This window comes from Equus quagga, chromosome 7 (assembly GCF_021613505.1).
Source record: "Equus quagga isolate Etosha38 chromosome 7, UCLA_HA_Equagga_1.0, whole genome shotgun sequence".
Lineage (NCBI taxonomy): Eukaryota > Metazoa > Chordata > Mammalia > Perissodactyla > Equidae > Equus > Equus quagga.
The window spans coordinates 62398694-62417736 of NC_060273.1; the positions used below are offsets into that span (position 1 = coordinate 62398694).

Genomic DNA, 19043 nt, shown 5'->3' on the forward strand with positions numbered 1-19043 from the left:
CACCGGGGAAAGAAGCCTTGGTCCTCATTATCCCCACAATTGCCGTATTTCTTCGCTTCGTTGGCAGCACTAACCACTTGGGCTCACCTAGGTCACCGAAAAGACACAGATGACTCTCAATTGCCTGCCCATTTCCACCTGGTTGGAGTAACCATTCCTCTGGGACCCTGATCCTCTCCACAGCGTGGGGGCAAACTTGGCTTGTCTAACACTTTCATCACGAGCCCCTTCTCCTCAGTGATCGGTTTCCAGGTGACCAGGGAGATGAGGAGAAGCCTACGGGAGCTTCTGGGACAAATTGTTTGCTCCTAAGAGAGACACACAAGAAAAGATGGTTTCTTATTATCCTTGATGTTGTCCTGTGTGGATTAATGCCTGGAATTTCCGAGCCATTTTGGGAGCCTGAGAGAAGCTAGCTAGAAAACAAAGCCCAAAGCACCCTAACTGATCGAGATAGAATATTCCAGAAGACCTCAAGCAAGACACAGGAAAAGACTGAACACAAAATTGACTTTTGCGAAAAAAGAGCAATTTGCAGAAGAATATGTATAGTATGATCCCATTTATAAAGCCAGATAGACATAAATACACAGAAAAGAGTCAAGAGCAGACTCCAGGAATAGACATCGAAATGTTGGCAAGGGTGACCTCTGGGAGCAATGGGAATCAGACCTCCAACTTTTTATTCTAAGTATATTTGTATTGTTTGAAGTTTTTACAATAGCATGTATGTATGTATTGTTTGTGTAATTTTTTAAACATTTTAATTTTAAAGAGTATACATGGGTTCCCCTTTATTTGAAACTTGTGCTAGAAGCTCAGAGCATTCTCCTGGGAAAAAAAAAGGTTTTGTGGTCAAAAAATTCTTCAAGCTATTTTCAGTTTCTAGGGGGATCCCCTCTGTCTTACAGCTCAGCATGCCTGCTGTTTGTCAGCAGCCCTTTCTTTCCCACAGGAAGAGCCAAAGGGAGATGACAGGCCCTGGTTCAGTTTGCCTGGGGTCAGGGTCTGGACTGTGAAGTGGGACAAGGTGACAAACCTCTTCTGTGAAATCAGGACAACAGGCATTCGGCTGACATTACCAGGGTGCTGGCCAGCCTTGGGGGGTGTCCAGGGATGAGTGAGGCATAGGATGTGTCCCCAGGCAATGGAGGACACAGATCTAAGATCAGACAGCATGTCTCAAAGTGCAGGCCCCGGTCCCCACATCAGAATCACCTGCAATTTTGTGAGAATGCAGATTGCCAAGCCACACCCCAGATCCACCGAATCACAGTCTCTGGGGGTGAGGCCTGAGAACCTGAATTTTTTTCTTATCTGCAGATAAAGTATGAGAACTACTTGCTCCATGGGTGAACTGGACTCATCAAAATATTCAGTTGGCCCTATGCGGCGAAGATGCGGCAAGAGAAGCCTCTTCTTTCTCATCTGGCTACCTGGATGCTCAGAGCCAAATTAGCAGCTCAGCTGTAGCCATGTGGTTTCACAACATGAGGATTATTAGGAGCCCCCGTCCTGTTCCTCACATTAATTCTCTGTCTTCTTTTGTTCCTCTTGTCATCATCGATGTCCTCTAGTGAGCTCCCAAAAGGCTTCCTGGAACAGCCAGGGTAAATGAATTTATGAATAAATGGAGCCATTTACTAAGCGCTCAGCCAGGATGCTGTGCCCAGTGCATTACATCATACCCCTCTTAATCTTTACCACAAACCTAAGATCAGGTACTGTTATTAATCCCATTTTACAGATGTGGGAATTGAGGCTTAGAGAATTTAAGTAACTTGCCGAGCAGGTGCTGGAATCCAGGTCTCTAACTGCAGAAACCACATTCTTACACCTACTCCTTGCCCTTGGCACAGGCCAACAGTGGTGGCCCCACACTTGTCCTATAGGACGGGCCCTGGGGCTGCAATCTGAGCGGAAAAGGGGGCCAGGGCTTACCTTGACGCTGCTTTCGCATCACTAGCAAACTATTTTTACTTAGATTTTAGGTCTCAGATCAATTTTTTTTACTTTGAAGATGCTTTGATGAACACATTGAGAAAATGTTTTTGCCTTACTTGTCTTTACGTATATATGTATTTACAGGGAGCCATGGACAGGCTTGTCTGTAGAGGTGCAGCCACTGTGAATGAATTAGTGAAATTATTTCATGTCCATTTCATCTTGTTTTCTGTTCAGTAATGTTTGATGATTTGTTGGGGAAAATAAATACATTTTTACAGAAACAGCGCCCCATCCAAGTTGATACTATTTTTTTTTTTTTGAGGAAGATTGGCCCTGAGCTAACATCCCTGCCGGTCTTCCTCTATTTTGTATGTGGGACGCCTGCCACAGCGTGGCTTGATAAGTGATGTGTAGGTCCGCGCCTGGGATCTGAAGCGCCCGAACTTAACCACTATACCACCAGGCCAGCGCCTAATTTGATACGAATGTGTCTGTCACATAATAACAAAGAAACAAAGCAAACTGCCGTAAGGTCCCTTCCCCATCACCGCCTAGCTGTACTCCTCAGGGATGCCCACTGTAAAAAGCGCACACACACACCCAAACGGTATCATACAACCAACATACAATGCAACCTACTATGTTCATATAACCGTCTATCTTGGATACAGGACGTTTTCCCTTGTTGTTTAATTTGAGAAGAACTTCCATTTCACCCGAAGCCTAGAGGACCAAGGAGATGGGAGAAGGCGCTCTGAGCTGGAGGGAACGTCTCCGCCTAAGCCAGAGCACAAGGTCGGATAACCAGTGGGACTGCCGGCTGAGCGGTCCCCGCCCTCCCAAGGCCGGCGCGGTGCGGCGCCCTCCCCGGCCGGGACAAACGGAGGGAGGGAGGAAGTGTGCGGTTGGGAAGCTCCGCCGCTCTCGCCTGGGTTTCCCGTTTTCCCCGCGCTGAGACTGCGAGGAAAGTTAGCACAGAAATCTGCGCCCACCCGACACGCGGCCGGGGCCCAGGAACTTCCCGCGCAGCGGGGGCCGGGCCGGGATGGAGAAGTCGCCGGCGGAGCGCGCTCTCGGACCCCGGCCGCCGCGCCGGGACCGCCTCGCAGCAGCGCCCTCTGTCGGCGACTGTGGGTACGGCCCGCGTCTGTGGACCTGTACTTGGTGGAGGTCTTCGTGGTTCATGTTATTTTCCTGTTGGTGTGCAGATCGGGTGGCCGTGTGGAACACCGGTGTACTGCTTTGCATCCTTCTTAGCAATATTAAATTCGGCCAGGAATTTCTAGCTAATTTTGCTAAATCTGTGCATCTGCGTAGAGCTCCTACGGCCATAGATTTGTGTGCAAATGAGTGTCAGGGTATAGTCTGGGTGCCCAGGAGAGTGCGCCTTGAGTATGGCAGGGGTTGTCTAAGTCTCTGCCTGTGGATGTTTCACTTTCTGCTCCCATCTGTCTATGAGCTAGTACCTATGAGCGTAGGCTGCGTCCCTACATATTTGAGTCTTATTAATAATACACACATTATCATCTCTCAAAGACTGTCTGTACAAATGTGCAGAGTGTGAGTGTGTGTGTGTGTGTGTGTGGTGCATGCAGCCACAATGGGTGGTGATAGTACGTTTCTGAAATCCAGATGTTAAAGAAATAATGTGTGGAAGCGTGCCCCAGATATTCTAAACCCTTTGCCATTCATCTCTTCCTCTTGGACTTCAGGAGAACCCTAGATTTTGCTTTCTGACCCTCTAGCATAGAGTTACGCGATCCTGACCTGAACTCAGCCTCCTGCGTGACTTCTCCTTGGCCTTCCTTCTTCTCTGGTCTGTGGAACCCAGGGAGGCTGCCTGGTGCTGTCTCTGAGCGCCTTGGCCATGATGTCAACCCAAAGAAAACAGCATCCTATCTCCTTCCTTTTCCCCCACCCAAAAGTCACTTCCTCTTAGTTCATTACCTGGGATTTTGATGTCTGTGTTCCCTCAGCATTATTGATACACACAGAAAAAAAAAAAAAGGAACTTCTTGAAATTCCCCCAGAAGGTTTTCAGAGTTGTTTTCAGTGTTGCAACTTGGAACAACTCAGTTTCTAATTGAAGTTTCCATCAGAAAGCTTGGTAGGAGTAGAGTATATAAGCTCCAGTAGCAGCAGCAGCAGCAGAAGAAACAAGAAACGGTTTCAGACCCAGTGAACTCCGCAGCCTGGCCAGAAGCAAGGTAAGCACTTCGCTAGCCCCTGTGATCCCTTTCGCAGACCCGCAGGCTGTCTGGCGGTAGGCACCATGCGTGTGCCACCCCTGCACCTGGCGTCGTGGACTGGGTAAATGCCTGGAAGCGTTTCTGGTGACTTAGCTGCTGGGACACTAGTGAAAAGTCAGTAGTTTGGGGGCTGATGTCTAAAGTATTAGTTTTAAAAGTCAACTAAGAATAATTGTATACCAAGGTCTGGGAGCAGATGCACATTAGAAAGATATGATTTTGTCTTGTTTAAAAGTGGTATGTATATAAAAGTGTGTTCCTCAAGGGCCAGCCCGATGGCATAGTGGTTAAGTTGGCATGCTCCACTTCGGTGGCCCAGGGTTCGCAGGTTCAGATCCCAGGCATGGACCTAGTACCGCTTGTCAAGCCACCCTGTAGCGGCATCCCACATAAAATAGGAGAAGATGGGCACAGATGTTAGCTCAGCGACAATCTTCCTCAAGCAAAAAGAGGAAGATTGGCAACAGATGTTAGCTCAGGGACAATCTTCCTCAAAAAAAGTGTGTTCCTCCACATTAATGCCCGTCACTTAAAGGATTATATAGAGTTGGAGTGGCACTTGCCTTTAGTGTTGTGAACTTTTTGAAAGCTTTGCATTCATTAATAATGAATTCAATAAATAAACAAATTCGGACTTATACCTCATAACTGAATGTTACAGAGCATACTTGCTCCCGTATGTGTGACGGCTTACAGTCAGTTGTGACAGTCAACCAGACTCATAGCTGGGTTATCCAGATCTTTTGGATTAACTAACTTTGGCCCCACTTAAAAAATGGAAAGCAATTGAAAGGTCTAAAACTACTTTCTTAAAAGTTTTAAAGTCTGTGAGAGGGAAAAACAGAGATATTCTTTACTGTCCTGGTGTCTTACAGTTACCCAAGTAAAGTGTGTGCAATGATTCTCAGGTTGAAAGAAAACAATGATCCGGTTAAAATATTATTTTTACAAAGAGATTACCAAACCCCACGTGGTGGCCCACTTTTTTTCAAATAAAGAATTTCAAGGCACTAGAAGGAATTTGGGCATCCTCTTAGAGTTCATTTTACTGAAATCTGACATTTTATCATTTCTCTACAATCATTCTTCTAACAATTAATGAACTCCCTCTATGCTAGAGTCTTTATGCTAGACTCTGGGAACAGAGTATGGAATAAGAGGGACATGATCCCTGCCATCAGAGACCTCAGTGTGGCAGGGAAGACGAACAGTAAAGAAATAACTATATTATCGCAATTGTAGTAAGTATCCTGAGAAGAGGAATGGGGCTCTGTGAGAGCAAATAGCCAGGAGTCCTGACTTCATTTGGGCAACAAGCTGGATACTCTCCATGAATTATTTCATTACCTCCTCACCACAGCAGGATGCCCATTTTACAGATTAAGAGAGTGAGGCTTAAAGAGGTCAGTGACTTGCCCAGAGTCACACAACTAATAAGTGGCAGAGCTGGGATGTGAATTCAGGTCTGCCTGGCTCTAAAACTGGGGCCCTTTGCCTGTGCTGCCCACGCCTCCTGTGACTATGTCTTTTTATTTTATTTATTTATTTATTTATTTATTTTGGCAAGGAAGATTGTCTCTGAGCTAACATCTGTTGCCAATCCTCCTCTTTTGCCTGAGGAAAATTGTCACTGAGCTAACATCCGTGGCAATCTTCCTGTTTTGTATGTGGGACGTCGCCACAGCATGGCTTGACGAGCGGTGTGTAGGTCCATACCCAGGATCTGAACCTGTGAACCCTGGGCAACAGAAATGGAGTGTGCAAACTTAACCACTACGCCACTAGGCTGGCCCATCTTTTTATTTTTAAATAATAATGTTATTTTCTAACTGAAAAGTAACAAACAAAATAAACCTTGAAAAAGAGATGCCCACCCAGGTATCATTGGCATGCCCACGCTGGCACCAGCGTTGGGAGCCTTAACATACCACAGGACCTGGGGTCCCTGCATCCTACCTCCAAGGGTTTCAGGAGTTTAGAAAATCTATGAAATTACATGAAAAAAAAAATGTCTAATCCTCAAGACTCTGAAACTCAGCATGTCAAGGAAATGTGGGCTGTGAGCTACGGCTCCCTGGCATCAGCTGACCTAGAGAACAGCAGGGTAACTACCTGCTGCCCCCTTTTTGGTTTCTCCTGGGTTTGCTTAAGAAAGTGACCCTCCATCATCTCTACACCCTGGTTTAAAAGGTAGATGATACTGAAGTGAGAGTTGTTTCTTACAACCGTCACCTGGGCTCCCTTAACCCTGAAGTGCAATTCACCTGAAATTCTCAAATGCATCTGAGGCCCAGAGAAGAATTGCTGGGCATGTAGCCAGCCAAAGGGAAAACGTCAGCATTAAGGGAGTGTAAAAGAATCACCAGGAGGTACCAGGAATCTCTGTCGTTTTCCTTCCCAGGGTGCCAACGTCTGGGTTTTACAGACCTGTGTAATTGCAGTACCTCTATGGGCGTTTCCCTACAGCCAGGCACGATTTGTTTGTCTACCTATTGTATACAAAACAGAGAGATACCAAATTTTCCCTTTATCCCTTCCCCTAGGTACAAGCTAACATGCTATCCATTGCCTTCTATAATATGTCATCTCATTGCATTCTCCCAACAACCCTCTGAGATGGATGTTATATCCATTTTGTAGATGAGGAGATTAAGGCTCAGAGAGTAATCTGGCCAGCATCACACAACGAGTGAGTGGTGGGACCAGAATTTAAGCCCACATCTGCTTGACTCCAAACCTATGAATGGACTCACTGATGCTCTGTGGCAACGAGTACTTTGCTACAGCCATAACTTGGGATGAGTTGATAGGCATGTCCCTGAAAGCTCCGTGCTGCTGTGACAGGCGCGCTGACCATGTGCAGGGAGGCCTGACCTCGTCCTGTCTCTGCCCCTCACAACCTTTATAGTCTAAGGGGGTGACATCCATAGCAAGGATCCCCTGGGATTAGCAGCAGTTCTAACGAAGCCATGATTTGTCAATATTCAGTCACCCCAACCAAGCAATGCTCACTTTTAAGGTACTTGGCCAAAAATTTTGCATCTTGTTCTTCATATGATTTAGACTGTGGTTTCTGCAGAACACTGGTGCTCTCTGAGATGGATGGAGGCGTTTCACTGAAATGAAATAATAATCATCTCTACCTAATTCACAGGTTGGGTATGGTTTTCACAGTCTGAAGATTTTCATAGATCCTGGATACTAATATAGATTGAGTTTCAATATAAGATGGAGGCTGATTTAGTGTAAAAAAAAAAATATATATATATATATGTATTTCATCAATTCATGGTGACTATATCAATATTTTATGGTCTGCTCTCAGGGAACATCTTGATTTTCAGAGGCTCTGGACCCTGAACATGGACTAAACCAGAGGTTCTCCAAGTGTGGTCCCCAGACCAGCCAGATCAGCTTTGCCTGGAAACTTTTAGGAATGCAGATTCTTAGGCCCCATCCCCAGACCTGCTGAATGAGCCACTGTCGGGGTGGGACTCAGCAATCTGTATTGTAGCAAGGCTTCCAGGTTATTCTGACTTACATTCAAGTTTGAGAACCACTGGTTACATTATGTGGGAGGAAGTAATCTGTGAGTTTGGAGCAATTACAGTCTAAACAAGGAGAGAAACTAAACCTCTGCAACAAGGGCTGGCAACCAGGTCGTTGCCAGAACTTGAAAGATCACTTCTGCATTGCCTTCCCCCCACCCAAAGTCCTTTAGTGCTGGTGTCACCGCATATACTGCCTCTGCTACAATGGTACAGGTGTGTAGCTGATCTCCCCAACTGGAGGGTAAGCATTTAACACACTGACTTCATAAATATTTGTTGAATGAAAGTATTTGCTCCTGCAAGACAGAAAGAATCCTTTTTTCACTCCCAACTGCTCTAGTTCAGTGCCCTTTACATAGTAAGTACCAAGTAAAAACTGCTGAATGCTGATTGAGACACGTCATGCTCCTTCTCTGAGCCTTAGGTTTTTCATCTTAAAAATAAGAGGATTATATCAGACGGCCGGCCTTAGGTGTCTTTCAGCCTCAGATAGTCTGTGGTTCTCTATCTGGAGATGTTCTTGTCCAGAGACTGGCTGGCACAGGGCTCCTGTAATTCACTTAACCTGACTGTGTAGAGAAGAAGACGGTGTAGAAAATAAAGATTAAAAACAATGTAGGGAGAATGTGAATATGGCTTCTGAAGGTAACTGAGTAATTGTTGACCTTCTCTCTCCTCTTTTCCGTCTTCTTTCTCTTTTCCTCCTTCTCCTCCTGGTTCCCTGCCTCCCACAGATGTATCAGCAGTGGTTGGTCCTCTCCTGGTTTTCCCTGGTTTTGCTGGCGTCTCCCCTCATGGCCATATGGGAACTGGAGAAAGATGGTAACCAGACTCTCCTCATTCTCTCTGGAGGCCCCGGGTTCTGAGCCAGGCCTCTCGGGCAGCCCTGTGGGGAAATCAGACTGAAATGGACAGCCGTGCATTGGGGCTTCCTAGGGGGAGCCATCACTCTGGGGAAACTCAATTTTACATACCTGGTGAGGGTGGAACAGGGGCTTGATCCCATTCTGTCTCACTTCACAGCTGATGCGCTTAAGTATTTCAAGAAGGACATGAAGTTTTCTTCTCATAAGTATTTTACGAGAAGGACGTGAAGCAATTGTTTCCTATGTCCTTGGAGAACTGAGCAAGAGGAAATAGACATAAATTAAAAATCTTCATTTAATATTTTAAATAGTCTTTTGACAGTCAGGAGAGTATAACACTGAAATGGGTGCCTGAAAAAAATTTTGAACTATTCTTAGGAATTTCAGGAAGACATCCATCCAGCCGTCCCCACTCTGCTCCAGGAGAGCTTCAGACCCTCCCTTGAGTAAAGGCAGAGGTGTGAGCCAGACAATTGTGCCAGATCCCTTCCAACCCTGGGATTTTTAGTGAGCTCGGGAACTTTGGCCCTTGCATAGTCAACTGTTAGTAACTTCTGATTTGGTAAACCACAGAAATTCCAGAAAGTCAATGTGAGAGACACTGAGAGGGCTTTCGACCTTGGAGACAAGATGAGATGCAGCCAAGCACTAGGTTCTAGATGCTCCTCATCAGGTTCCCTCCTGCAATTGTGGTCCCTGTCCCTGGACAAAGGTCTTCTAGGCCTTCTGAGTCTTAGTTGTGACAGGAAAATAGCCACACTGTTCGGTCACCAGTGGGACAAAGGAAAACTAGAGAAAGCCAAAGATGCCATGTGGTTTTATGTCATCACAGCTAATCATTTCCAGAGAGTTGGGTCCCAAATGCTTTTCCCCTCTTGTCTTTGTTACCCATTCAGTAGTTATAAATCCCTTTCATGTAAAGCGAGAACTTTATATCCCACAATGCTTTCCATTTGGATGCCAACAGCAAGAGCCACCATTTATAGAGCATTTAAGGGGTGTGGGTTAAGCTCTTGTATGAATTAGCTTGTATAATCCCCATCTCAACCTTCTGAAGCAAGTACGATTATTGTGCTCATTTTAAAGATGATGACACTGAAGCTTAGAGGAATTGAATGTCCTACCCAAGGCCATAGGCTAGTATGAGATAAAGCTGAATCTAAACCCAGACCTGTGGGACTCCAGAATCCAGGCTCTTAACCGCGATGGCTCTCAAACCTGAGTGGGCATCAAAATCATCTGGAGAGCACAAATAACCAGATCACTGGGCCCAGCCCAAAGTTCCTGATTCAGCAACTCAGAGTTCACGTTTCTAACAGATCCCCAGGTGATGTTGCTGATGGTGGTTCGATGATCGTGCGTGGAGAACACCTGCATTAAACCATTCTATTCAATTCATAATTGATGCATGAGTGAATGAATGAAGGTTTGATGTGACACACTCTTTGAAATACTATACTAAGCCATTCCTGAAGTGCCAGTTTAGATACTGGTATGAGAGATCCAGTGCAAAGCCAGAGACAAGGTCTAAGATGTAGCTCTTGTGCTTCTAACTTGATATAAGCTTGCTTAGCCTCTTGGTCTCAGTACCCTCCTCTATAAAATGGGAAGACTAAGATCTACTGAATTTCCTCATAAGAGTATAAAATAGCTAAAAAAAACACAGAGAAAGAAAATCTCCATTGGTGAGTTTCATGCAGTAGGAACTAAATCCTTAAATCCCCATGGAGAATCATAAGACAGTTCTCTGTGCAGTTGTCTGACCCTTTGGTCTGTGAATAACAATAACAACTAAGTTTACTATGGTGAACACTGTGGTAAGTCCTTTCCTTAAGCACTTTACTAAGTACACTGTGCTAAGTGCTTTTGCATTTAATCCTCACAGCCAAACCTGAGGCATAGATACTATTATTATTGTCATTTTACAGATGAGGAAACTGAGGTTCATGGTAATAAAGTATCTTGCTCCAAATTCCCCAGCCAGCTGGTGGGGACAGGATCTCAGGCTTGGTCAGTCTTTCTCGACACTGCCCTGCTTTATTCCCTATAAAACTGAAATTGTATTGGAAGTTTCTTATCTCCACCAGGCCTTCAGCAAAGAGTCTTGTGCTGCTTGCATTTTTTGGTGTATCAAGGCCTTCTTCATCTGCCAGTGATCAGAGGTCAATTATTAATGGCAGCCTGCCAGTTAATGAGTCAATGGCAACTATAAAACTCTTTGCTTCTCTCTTCCATGACCTTGAACCCAAGTGGGGCCCAATACCCTGAGATCATCTCAGCAAGCATTTGCTGTGATGTGCAAGATTGTGCTTTGGCAGTACAGATGCCCAGGTGGTTCAAAACACACAGTCCCAGAGTTCATGGAGCTCATAGTCTGGTTCTCCATTCCCTCTGCTCTCCAGTGTATGTTGTAGAATTGGATTGGTACCCTGATGCCCCTGGAGAAATGGTGGTCCTCACCTGCAATACCCCTGAAGAAGAAGGCATCATCTGGACCTCAGCCCAGAGCAATGAGGTCTTAGGCTCTGGCAAAACCTTGACCATCCAAGTCAAAGAGTTTGGAGATGCTGGCCAGTACACCTGTCACAAAGGAGGCGAGGTTCTGAGCCATTCTCACCTGCTGCTTCACAAGAAGGAAGATGGAGTTTGGTCCACTGACATTTTAAAAGACCAGAAAGGTAATGCCATTCCCTTGGATCATGTCAGTTTTCTCTTGCTCCCTAAGAGGTACAAATGTAGCAATGTAGTAATATCAAGTCTCTTACTGAAGCCACCCAGAACCTATGTTTTCCTTGGCTTTGGTTTTCCTTTGCTAGACACTTTGGGTTATCAACCACCCAAATCTCATGTTGAGACAGTTTCATCTGAATCTAGATGCTTTTCCTGAGGTTCTCTTTAAATAACAGTGGTATTATTGGATGACTAATGGAAGTTAACCAGTGTGTATAGTGCCGAACTCAGCCCTGGGGGATAGCCTTGAAAAAAATTAAACCCTCTCCAATGTGTTAGATGTGTAGTATACTCTGCAGAATCAGCATCCTACTGGGACACTCCCAGTCCTCAGTGACCTGCCTACCAGGGGAACAGCAGCATTTTCCAAGGAAATAAATGGAAGGTCTTCACTCTTGGACCAGTTGGTGGCCTGTGATTAATCACAATCAAAATCTTTCTGAAAGAAAACCCCTAAATATCGAATTTTTGTTTTTCTCAAACCCAGAATCCAAAAATAAGACCTTTCTAAAATGTGAGGCAAAGAATTATTCCGGACGTTTCACATGCTGGTGGCTGACAGCAATCAGTACTGATTTGAAATTCAGTGTCAAAAGCAGCAGAGGGTAAGTGAAACCGCTCCAGTTTCTCAGCATTTTGCTAGAATGATTTCATTAAGAATGAGAGTGACCTAGCAAGGGCCTGTCAGTCAGTGCTAAGGGAGAAAACAAAGTCAGACCCGTATTGTTTCACCGCCCCACTTGCCTAAGTTGGGGAAAGAACATGGAGCGCTAAGCTAATCACCTAAACAAATGTATGCGTTAGAACAGGACATTGTTGGGGCCTGGGAATAGCCTCTGCTGTGTTTGAACCCACTCATCCAAATTGCCAGGTGATGCTGCATTAAGGCTCATGGCACCACGGGGAGGGATAAAGGGAGAAATTGAAGCTATAAACGACTTGCCAAAATTGCACCTTGAGTCAAAATAGAAACAAGAGCTCTAGGGCATAGATCCTGAAGCCGACTCCAGAAAACTCTGTGAGGCCTCTGGAAATTTTTCCCAGGGCCACTTCAACTCCTTTTTCTTCTGCCGACACTTCTAATCTGAACTTCACTGTTTGTCCAATACAGTTGAACTTTCCCTAAGAAGCCAGCTGCCATGGATACAGAACCTAGGTTAGCCCCTCCACGTGCCTCCCTCCACTCCTCATCTAAGTCCCCAACAACGGAGGATGGAGGAGCAGACCCTTGGTGACCAGCCTGGCCTTGCCACTGTTTCACGGAGTAAATGAAACTTTGGGACTCACTTTGCCATCTTTAAAATGAAAATGCCAGCCAAAGAAATGCTTATAGACGTGCACAAAGACATAGATGCAAGTGTTTATTGTGACATTTGTGGTAATCAGCAGGGGAAAGGTTAAATAAAGTGTGGTACATTATGCTCCGGCTTAATGTGCAGTCATCAAAATGAATAACCCGGTCCATATGGTCTGTCATGGAGCTCTCCCCATCATATGTTCAGACAGGGAGGAGATGGTTACAAAACCATATGTGTGCATGTGTGTGTGTGTCTATATATATATATATAAAATTGGATCCTATTTTATAAAAAATAAAATCAGTGTTTATACATATAGACAAAATATATGTGTGTATGCATATATACACGTGGATATATAATTGCTCTGAATATTCATTGAGAGAGGTCTGGAGGGATACAACAAGTGATGAATTGTATTTCTATCTGGGGAGGGAGATTAAGGATAAAGGAGGGTTGGGGTTAAAAGAGGCACACACATTTCCTTTATGTGCATCTTTATCTTTTTAATTTTTTTATACTTAGCATGTATTGATTTTGTAATTAAAATGTGAAACCTGAATTTAAAATTTTATTAAGGAGATTTAACCAGGAGCTCTGGATCTAAAACTTTCCAGACTCGTTTAGACTAGAGGCACGTACAAGCAGAGTTGTTTCTCTGCACCACTTGTACTACCTCTTAAAGCAGAGCTTGTTCTCTTGGGGAGGCGGGTTTCTTACTCCCCGAGGAGATATCAGACCAGTTGGAGAAACTGTGTCCTCAGATGGCTGGCTGGCTTCAACTGCTAGGAACTCACCACAAATGTGCGACACAGGATAATGTCTGTCTTTGACTTCAGTTCCTCTGACCCCCGAGGGGTGACGTGTGGAGCAGCGACACTCTCCGCAGAGAGGGTCAGCGTGGACGACAGGGAGTATAAGAAGTACACGGTGGAGTGTCAGGAGGGCAGTGCCTGCCCGGCCGCCGAGGAGAGCCTGCCCATTGAGATCGTGGTGGATGCTGTTCACAAGCTCAAGTATGAAAACTACACCAGCGGCTTCTTCATCAGGGACATCAGTGAGTTTGCTTGATTGTATGTGCTTGATAAGGACAGATGCCATTCATCACATGTTCACAGTGCCCCAGGCACGGGGGGAAAGGGTTTACATGCCTTATCTTCTTTTATTCTGCATCCAAAAAAAGTGCAATGTAGGTACTATTATCTGCATTTTTAGGAAGAGGATTTTGAGTCTTAGAAAAGTGAAACAGCTTGCCCCAGATCTCACAGCTAGCAGTTCAGACACAGATCTGCCCCACTAGAAAAAGCAGGCTCTTGGCTGCTCTCCTCTTCTGTTGCCCAGGTAGCTTCCATGATGAATCCAAGAGCAGCCCCTGAAGCATCATATTCATATTCAGAACCAGGGTTTCCCTACTAATTGCAATTGTTCCCAACCAATCTTTCTCTAGCATTTGAAAAGAAACTTCTTTATTGGAATATAAACCCCCAAATGGACATCTAATTGGCAGATGGCGATTTTGCCATTTATCATTTCCTTTCCTATTTATCCAATGAAGGTGCATCACAAAATAAAGTCTGATAGAACCACAGAGCTTGCTCTAGCATTGTGGGGAGGTGGGGTCCAGTTCACAGAGGGTGGCCAGGGAAGGTCTGTCTGAGGAGGTGACATTTAGCTGAAACCTAAAGGAAAGAAGATGTCAGTTGTGTTAAATTTTTATGAAGCATCTGTAGGAGCCGTGGTCTTTGGAGTCGTGCTGGGCCCAGGAGCCCGAGCACATCGCATAGACTGTCTCCCCTCCCCTCATCTAGAAGAAGATACGCTACTGGAGGACAGAGGCTTTGTGATACCCACTGCTAAATCCTCTGTGCACAGTCCAGTGGCTGGCACATAATGGGTGCTCAGTAACTATTTATTGAATGAATGAACGAACGAGCATAGAGTCAATTTGACTATAACTGCTACAGGACAAGTTAGCGCCCGATGCCATGAAACGGCAAAAGAAAGCGCTAAATAGAAAACCTCTCCTCTATGCCCAGCAAGAGGTTCAGCTCAGTTCCAAGTTTGTGCAGAGAAGGGGGACTGACCTGAGAGAGGGTCATCCTTTACGGCACAGCCCAGATGTGAGAGCCTTGTTGTCTCTAAGAACTTTCTTCTGAGCACTACGCAGAGGTGGTTTCACCTCCAGGTCCCATCTCATGGTGCAGTGATGAGAAGGATTCCGAGCCTTTCTCAGGTTTCGCCATAAAGGACATGGCGACTGGTGAAAACCACCTCCCACAGGCGCCAGCGTGAGTAGCAGGTAGTAGGGGTCCCTCATGTTTGCCAACCAGGTGCTCACAGGAGTTAAGTAACCACCGTGTGGACTCAGAGCTGGTCAAGGTCAAAGTGCAGTCAGAAGCCAGCATGACCTTACTCCAAAGCCCAATTAGAAAAATAAAGGGTGTTTCTCTATCTTCTTCCATAGTCAAACCAGACCCGCCCAAGAACCTGCAGCTGAAGCCATTAAAGAATTCTCGGCAGGTGGAGGTCAGCTGGGAGTACCCCGAGACCTGGAGCACCCCACATTCCTACTTCTCCCTGACATTCTCTATTCAGGTCCAGGGCAAGAACAAGAAGGAAAGGGTAAGATGTGATCCAGGTGCCGTATATTCTGCGGTCAGGTTTATGCAGGCCCACATCAAGGAGAAGGTGAATGATGTCATCATCTGGGTGATGAATCTCAGATGAACGATACTAACAGCTAATGTTTATTCAGAATTTTCTATGTGCCTGAAACTGTGCTAAGGGTTTTACATGTATCCACCACAATCTCACAGTAACCCTAGAAAGGCAGGCAATAGTATTGTTACCGCTTCAGGAGTGAAGACATGGAAGCTAAGAGAGGTTAAGTGATTTGCCAGAGGTCACCCAGCTAGGGTCAGAGTGGTCCATTCACAGGGAGTATAAGAAGCACAGGGTGGAGTGTCAGGAGGGCAGTGCCTGCCCAACCACCGAGGCGAGCCTGCCCACTGAGGTCGGTCCCACCATCCATCTAGTACTGGAGGGAGTGGGCATGCAGCCTTCAAGCAAGGCAGCTATGCTAGATGAAAGCCGGACCAAACAGTATCTCCCTCAGGGCTTACAAAGTAGAAAAGCTGCATGTGCTTAGCGCTTCTCTCAGCAGGTGGCGCAAGTTCCACACACGCCCTTGTGAATTGCAAGTGTGTTGCCCTAAAACTAGAGTGTGCTTGTTTGGGGAGATGGTGCTTTGCAGAAATATGCCCAGTTCACCTTGTAACTGTGTTGCCAAAGATCTCTCTCTCCTTTGCAGAAAGACAGACTCTTCATGGATGAGACTTCAGCCACAGTCACATGCCACAAGGATGGCCAGATCCGTATCCAAGCCAGGGACCGCTACTACAGCTCATCCTGGAGCGAATGGGCATCCGTATCCTGCAGTTAGGGATGCAGACTCAGGCAGCCCAGGCCAGACCTGCACACTCAGTGTACCCAGGTGCAGGGCAATGGTGGGGACGGTACAGGAAATGAAAGGGGGGATGAGGTGCCTGCACAAAGACACCAGAGTCAGAAATAGACATTTGTTCATTAACAGATTCGATGCCCATATTGTTGCAGGCACTAGCCTGGGCACAGGGATGCTGCAGTAAAGAAAACAGGTGTAGGTCCTGCCCTCCTGGAAGGGAAGGCAAAGAAGAGAGAGGTAGCCAGGGGTCAGAGCATGGATGGCTTGTAAGCTGTTTCCAGGAATTAGACCCTCATCTAGGGGGCACTGGGAGCCCTGAAGGGCTTTACACAAGGAAATGACATGATCAGATACTCTTTTAAGAAAACTCTCAAGAGAGTCTCTGGTGAGCATGGTACCAGCCAAATCTTAGGCCACAGAAGGAAGGGCTGGACCCTTCTGACATGGAATCCCCAAAGGCCACTTGCCCCAGACAACATGTTGTGTGAAATATGAAGGGTTGGCTGCCACATTTCTCATCCACATAGACTTTCGGCTTTCTTTTTCAGGTTCTAATCCCAGGATGAAACCTTGGAGGAAAAGTGGAAGATATTCTGCAAAATTTTTAAGAGACATGGAATAGATGCAAAAAGATATTTTCTACCAATTTGCTTTTTAATTTTTTAAGATCACAAAGATGTCTTTACTGTATTTTTATATTTAAATACTAAATGCCCACTAAAACATTCAGCTAATTTATTTATAGAGCTTCCAGCTAGCAGGTTGCCGCTGACCTTAATGCTATTTAAATATTTAAATAATTTATGTATTTATTAATTTGTTACTGTTATTTAACATTTGTGTGCCAAGATGTATGTTTCATACTTTCACAACCTGATCCAGAGAGAGAGGGCCCTATTATGCAAAATGTGTATTTTTGTGTTATTTATACTGACAGCTTTTCAAGCAAGGTTGCAAGTGCATCGGCTGCATGAGAACCAGTGAGAACACAGTGTTCTGATGGCAGCGCCATAATGTATTTGTGATGGATGCGAACACAAAAGATAGTTAAATAGAGACAGACACAAACCTGTTTGAGGAGGTCCTAGAGATGGAGATGTTAGTTCCCACATCCATGAAGACTGCCTGGAAGTGGTGTTGATAAGGCAGTTCAGGGCCACCTGCACTTCTAAGCAAGTTTAGTCTTTGGCTGCCTGAACTTAGAAAAGGCTAAAAAAAATGATTGAAATTCAGCTTCAGCCTCCCTAGCTGTCCTCGCCCTCATCTGTCTGTAAGACATAGGAGGGCGACACAGAGACATCGTTAAGTGTCCGGAAAATAAAAAGCTTTCATGATTCAAGAGGGAGGACAAGTGTCGTTATGGCTAAGGAGATAAGATTGTCAGAATTGCCGCTGCTGGTGAATAGCCACACAGAAAAGCAGACGGGTGCAGAGAAAACGATCGAGAATCGCTTACTCAGTGTAAGTGAACCTGATGCGCAGCTAGGATCAGAAAGTGACGATCCATTAAGATGCTACTTTTAAGTACCAAATGTGCTTTCTGTAAAGTGATTCCATTTGTTTTCTGTTTGTTTATTTATTTTTACATTCCACTGGTGAGCTAATAAAAATGTAACTCTTCTTTGCAATAACGTTTGGTCTTTCTCTGCTGACTTGGGTATCTGGTTCTCATTTACCAGGGCTGCATTATTTTTCCCTGCCATTTAAGAACTGCCCCTCCATGAAGCAGTTTCGTTTCCAGTTTCACGGAGTTGCCCTTTCCCTTTATAGGATTCCCAAAGTCAGAGTCTGGCTGAGCTAAGGGACTGTCCCTGTGATCTGACCACTGAGCATTCAGCCCTCTTCAGGGGTGGATGCTCTCACTTCTTTCATCTTCTATCCCGGAATCAATCCTACTAGTTTCCCAAGCATCATGAAATAAACTCCCAGCTGGTAGAGCCATGGGCATCCCATGCCATAGGTCCAGCTCCAGTGCATACGGAGGGTTTGCCACGTGTCTGGACATGTGCTGGCCCTGGGGGTTGAAGAGTTCCAAAAAGCCCCAAACAGTGCCCACTCCTGGCACAGCTTATAAGACAGGGATGAAAAGTTAACTTCATACCACTAAATGCTAAAATCTTCAGTGTACATGGTGCCCTGGGCTGAAAACGAAGAAGGATCAGTGTAACCTGGAGTCACCCAGGAAGGCTCCATTGAGGTGCCCACTTTGGGCTCAAAGAATGGGCAGGACCTGCCAATTCCCCTATGGTGCCTCCCATGCAAAAAGCAAGTGGTGAGACCAGAAAGAATGGAGTCCATTCTCTGCCATCTTCAAAAGCCAAGGGTGCACATCCAGCTTCCTTGCAATGGTCAGCTAATTATCACAGGGATGTTGTTTCCATTTCTTATTTTAAATGTCCCCTGGAGCCCTTATTCCTCTCTGCTCCTGGCCTGGAGGAATGGTGGGGAGTTTCTACCATCCTAATCCAACATTTGAAACATATCATTTTGTGTTGTAAACCCACACTTAACAGCACATGGTTGGTTAATAACAAGTATTTGTCCTCCTACAGGCTCTTTCATCTAGAGATACCAAAACACTTAATGGGCGCTTAATGAACAAAACTAACCAAAAAAAAAAATCACATTTCATGAGCACAGCGACCTGGGGACCTTTTCCAAAACTTCCGGCCAGCCTAGGCCAGAGGTCAAATGTTCTGGCTCCCACCATACCCAGTGCTTTCCCGACACGACCTCTCAGCATTTGGGTAATCTCAGTACATGCAATGGAGACCTTTTCTCTTTGAAAGATATTCCCCAGGACAGTCCTTTTTATTGTGAATCTAGCTACTACAAAACGTATTCAAATGTCCTAGCAAAATTGCTCATGACTGGGAACCGGGAGCCTGGACCCTGGGCCTGGCCAACCTTGCTGCATGACCGTGTGACCTTGAGCAGGG

General features: G+C 45.5%; 1 protein-coding gene across 1 annotated transcript; it reads left to right on the forward strand.

Moving 5' to 3' along the window:
- The first annotated feature begins 4075 nt into the window (after positions 1 to 4075).
- IL12B (interleukin 12B) lies at positions 4076 to 16100 on the forward strand. Its single transcript, XM_046665531.1, has 7 exons — positions 4076 to 4154; positions 8482 to 8569; positions 11016 to 11291; positions 11831 to 11948; positions 13481 to 13698; positions 15106 to 15263; positions 15952 to 16100. Exons 2-7 carry the CDS (start codon positions 8482 to 8484, stop codon positions 16081 to 16083), a joined length of 990 nt encoding a protein of 329 aa, XP_046521487.1. The 5' UTR covers positions 4076 to 4154; the 3' UTR covers positions 16084 to 16100.
- Positions 16101 to 19043: the final 2943 nt, after the last annotated feature.

Coding starts and splice junctions, on each gene's coding strand:
- IL12B (XM_046665531.1), top strand. CDS start 8,482: ATGTATCAGCAGTGGTTGGTCCTCTCCTGGTTTTCCCTGGTTTTGCTG. Junction 8,570..11,015: donor ATGGGAACTGGAGAAAGATG/GTAACCAGACTC, acceptor TCTGCTCTCCAG/TGTATGTTGTAGAATTGGAT. Junction 11,292..11,830: donor CATTTTAAAAGACCAGAAAG/GTAATGCCATTC, acceptor TCTCAAACCCAG/AATCCAAAAATAAGACCTTT.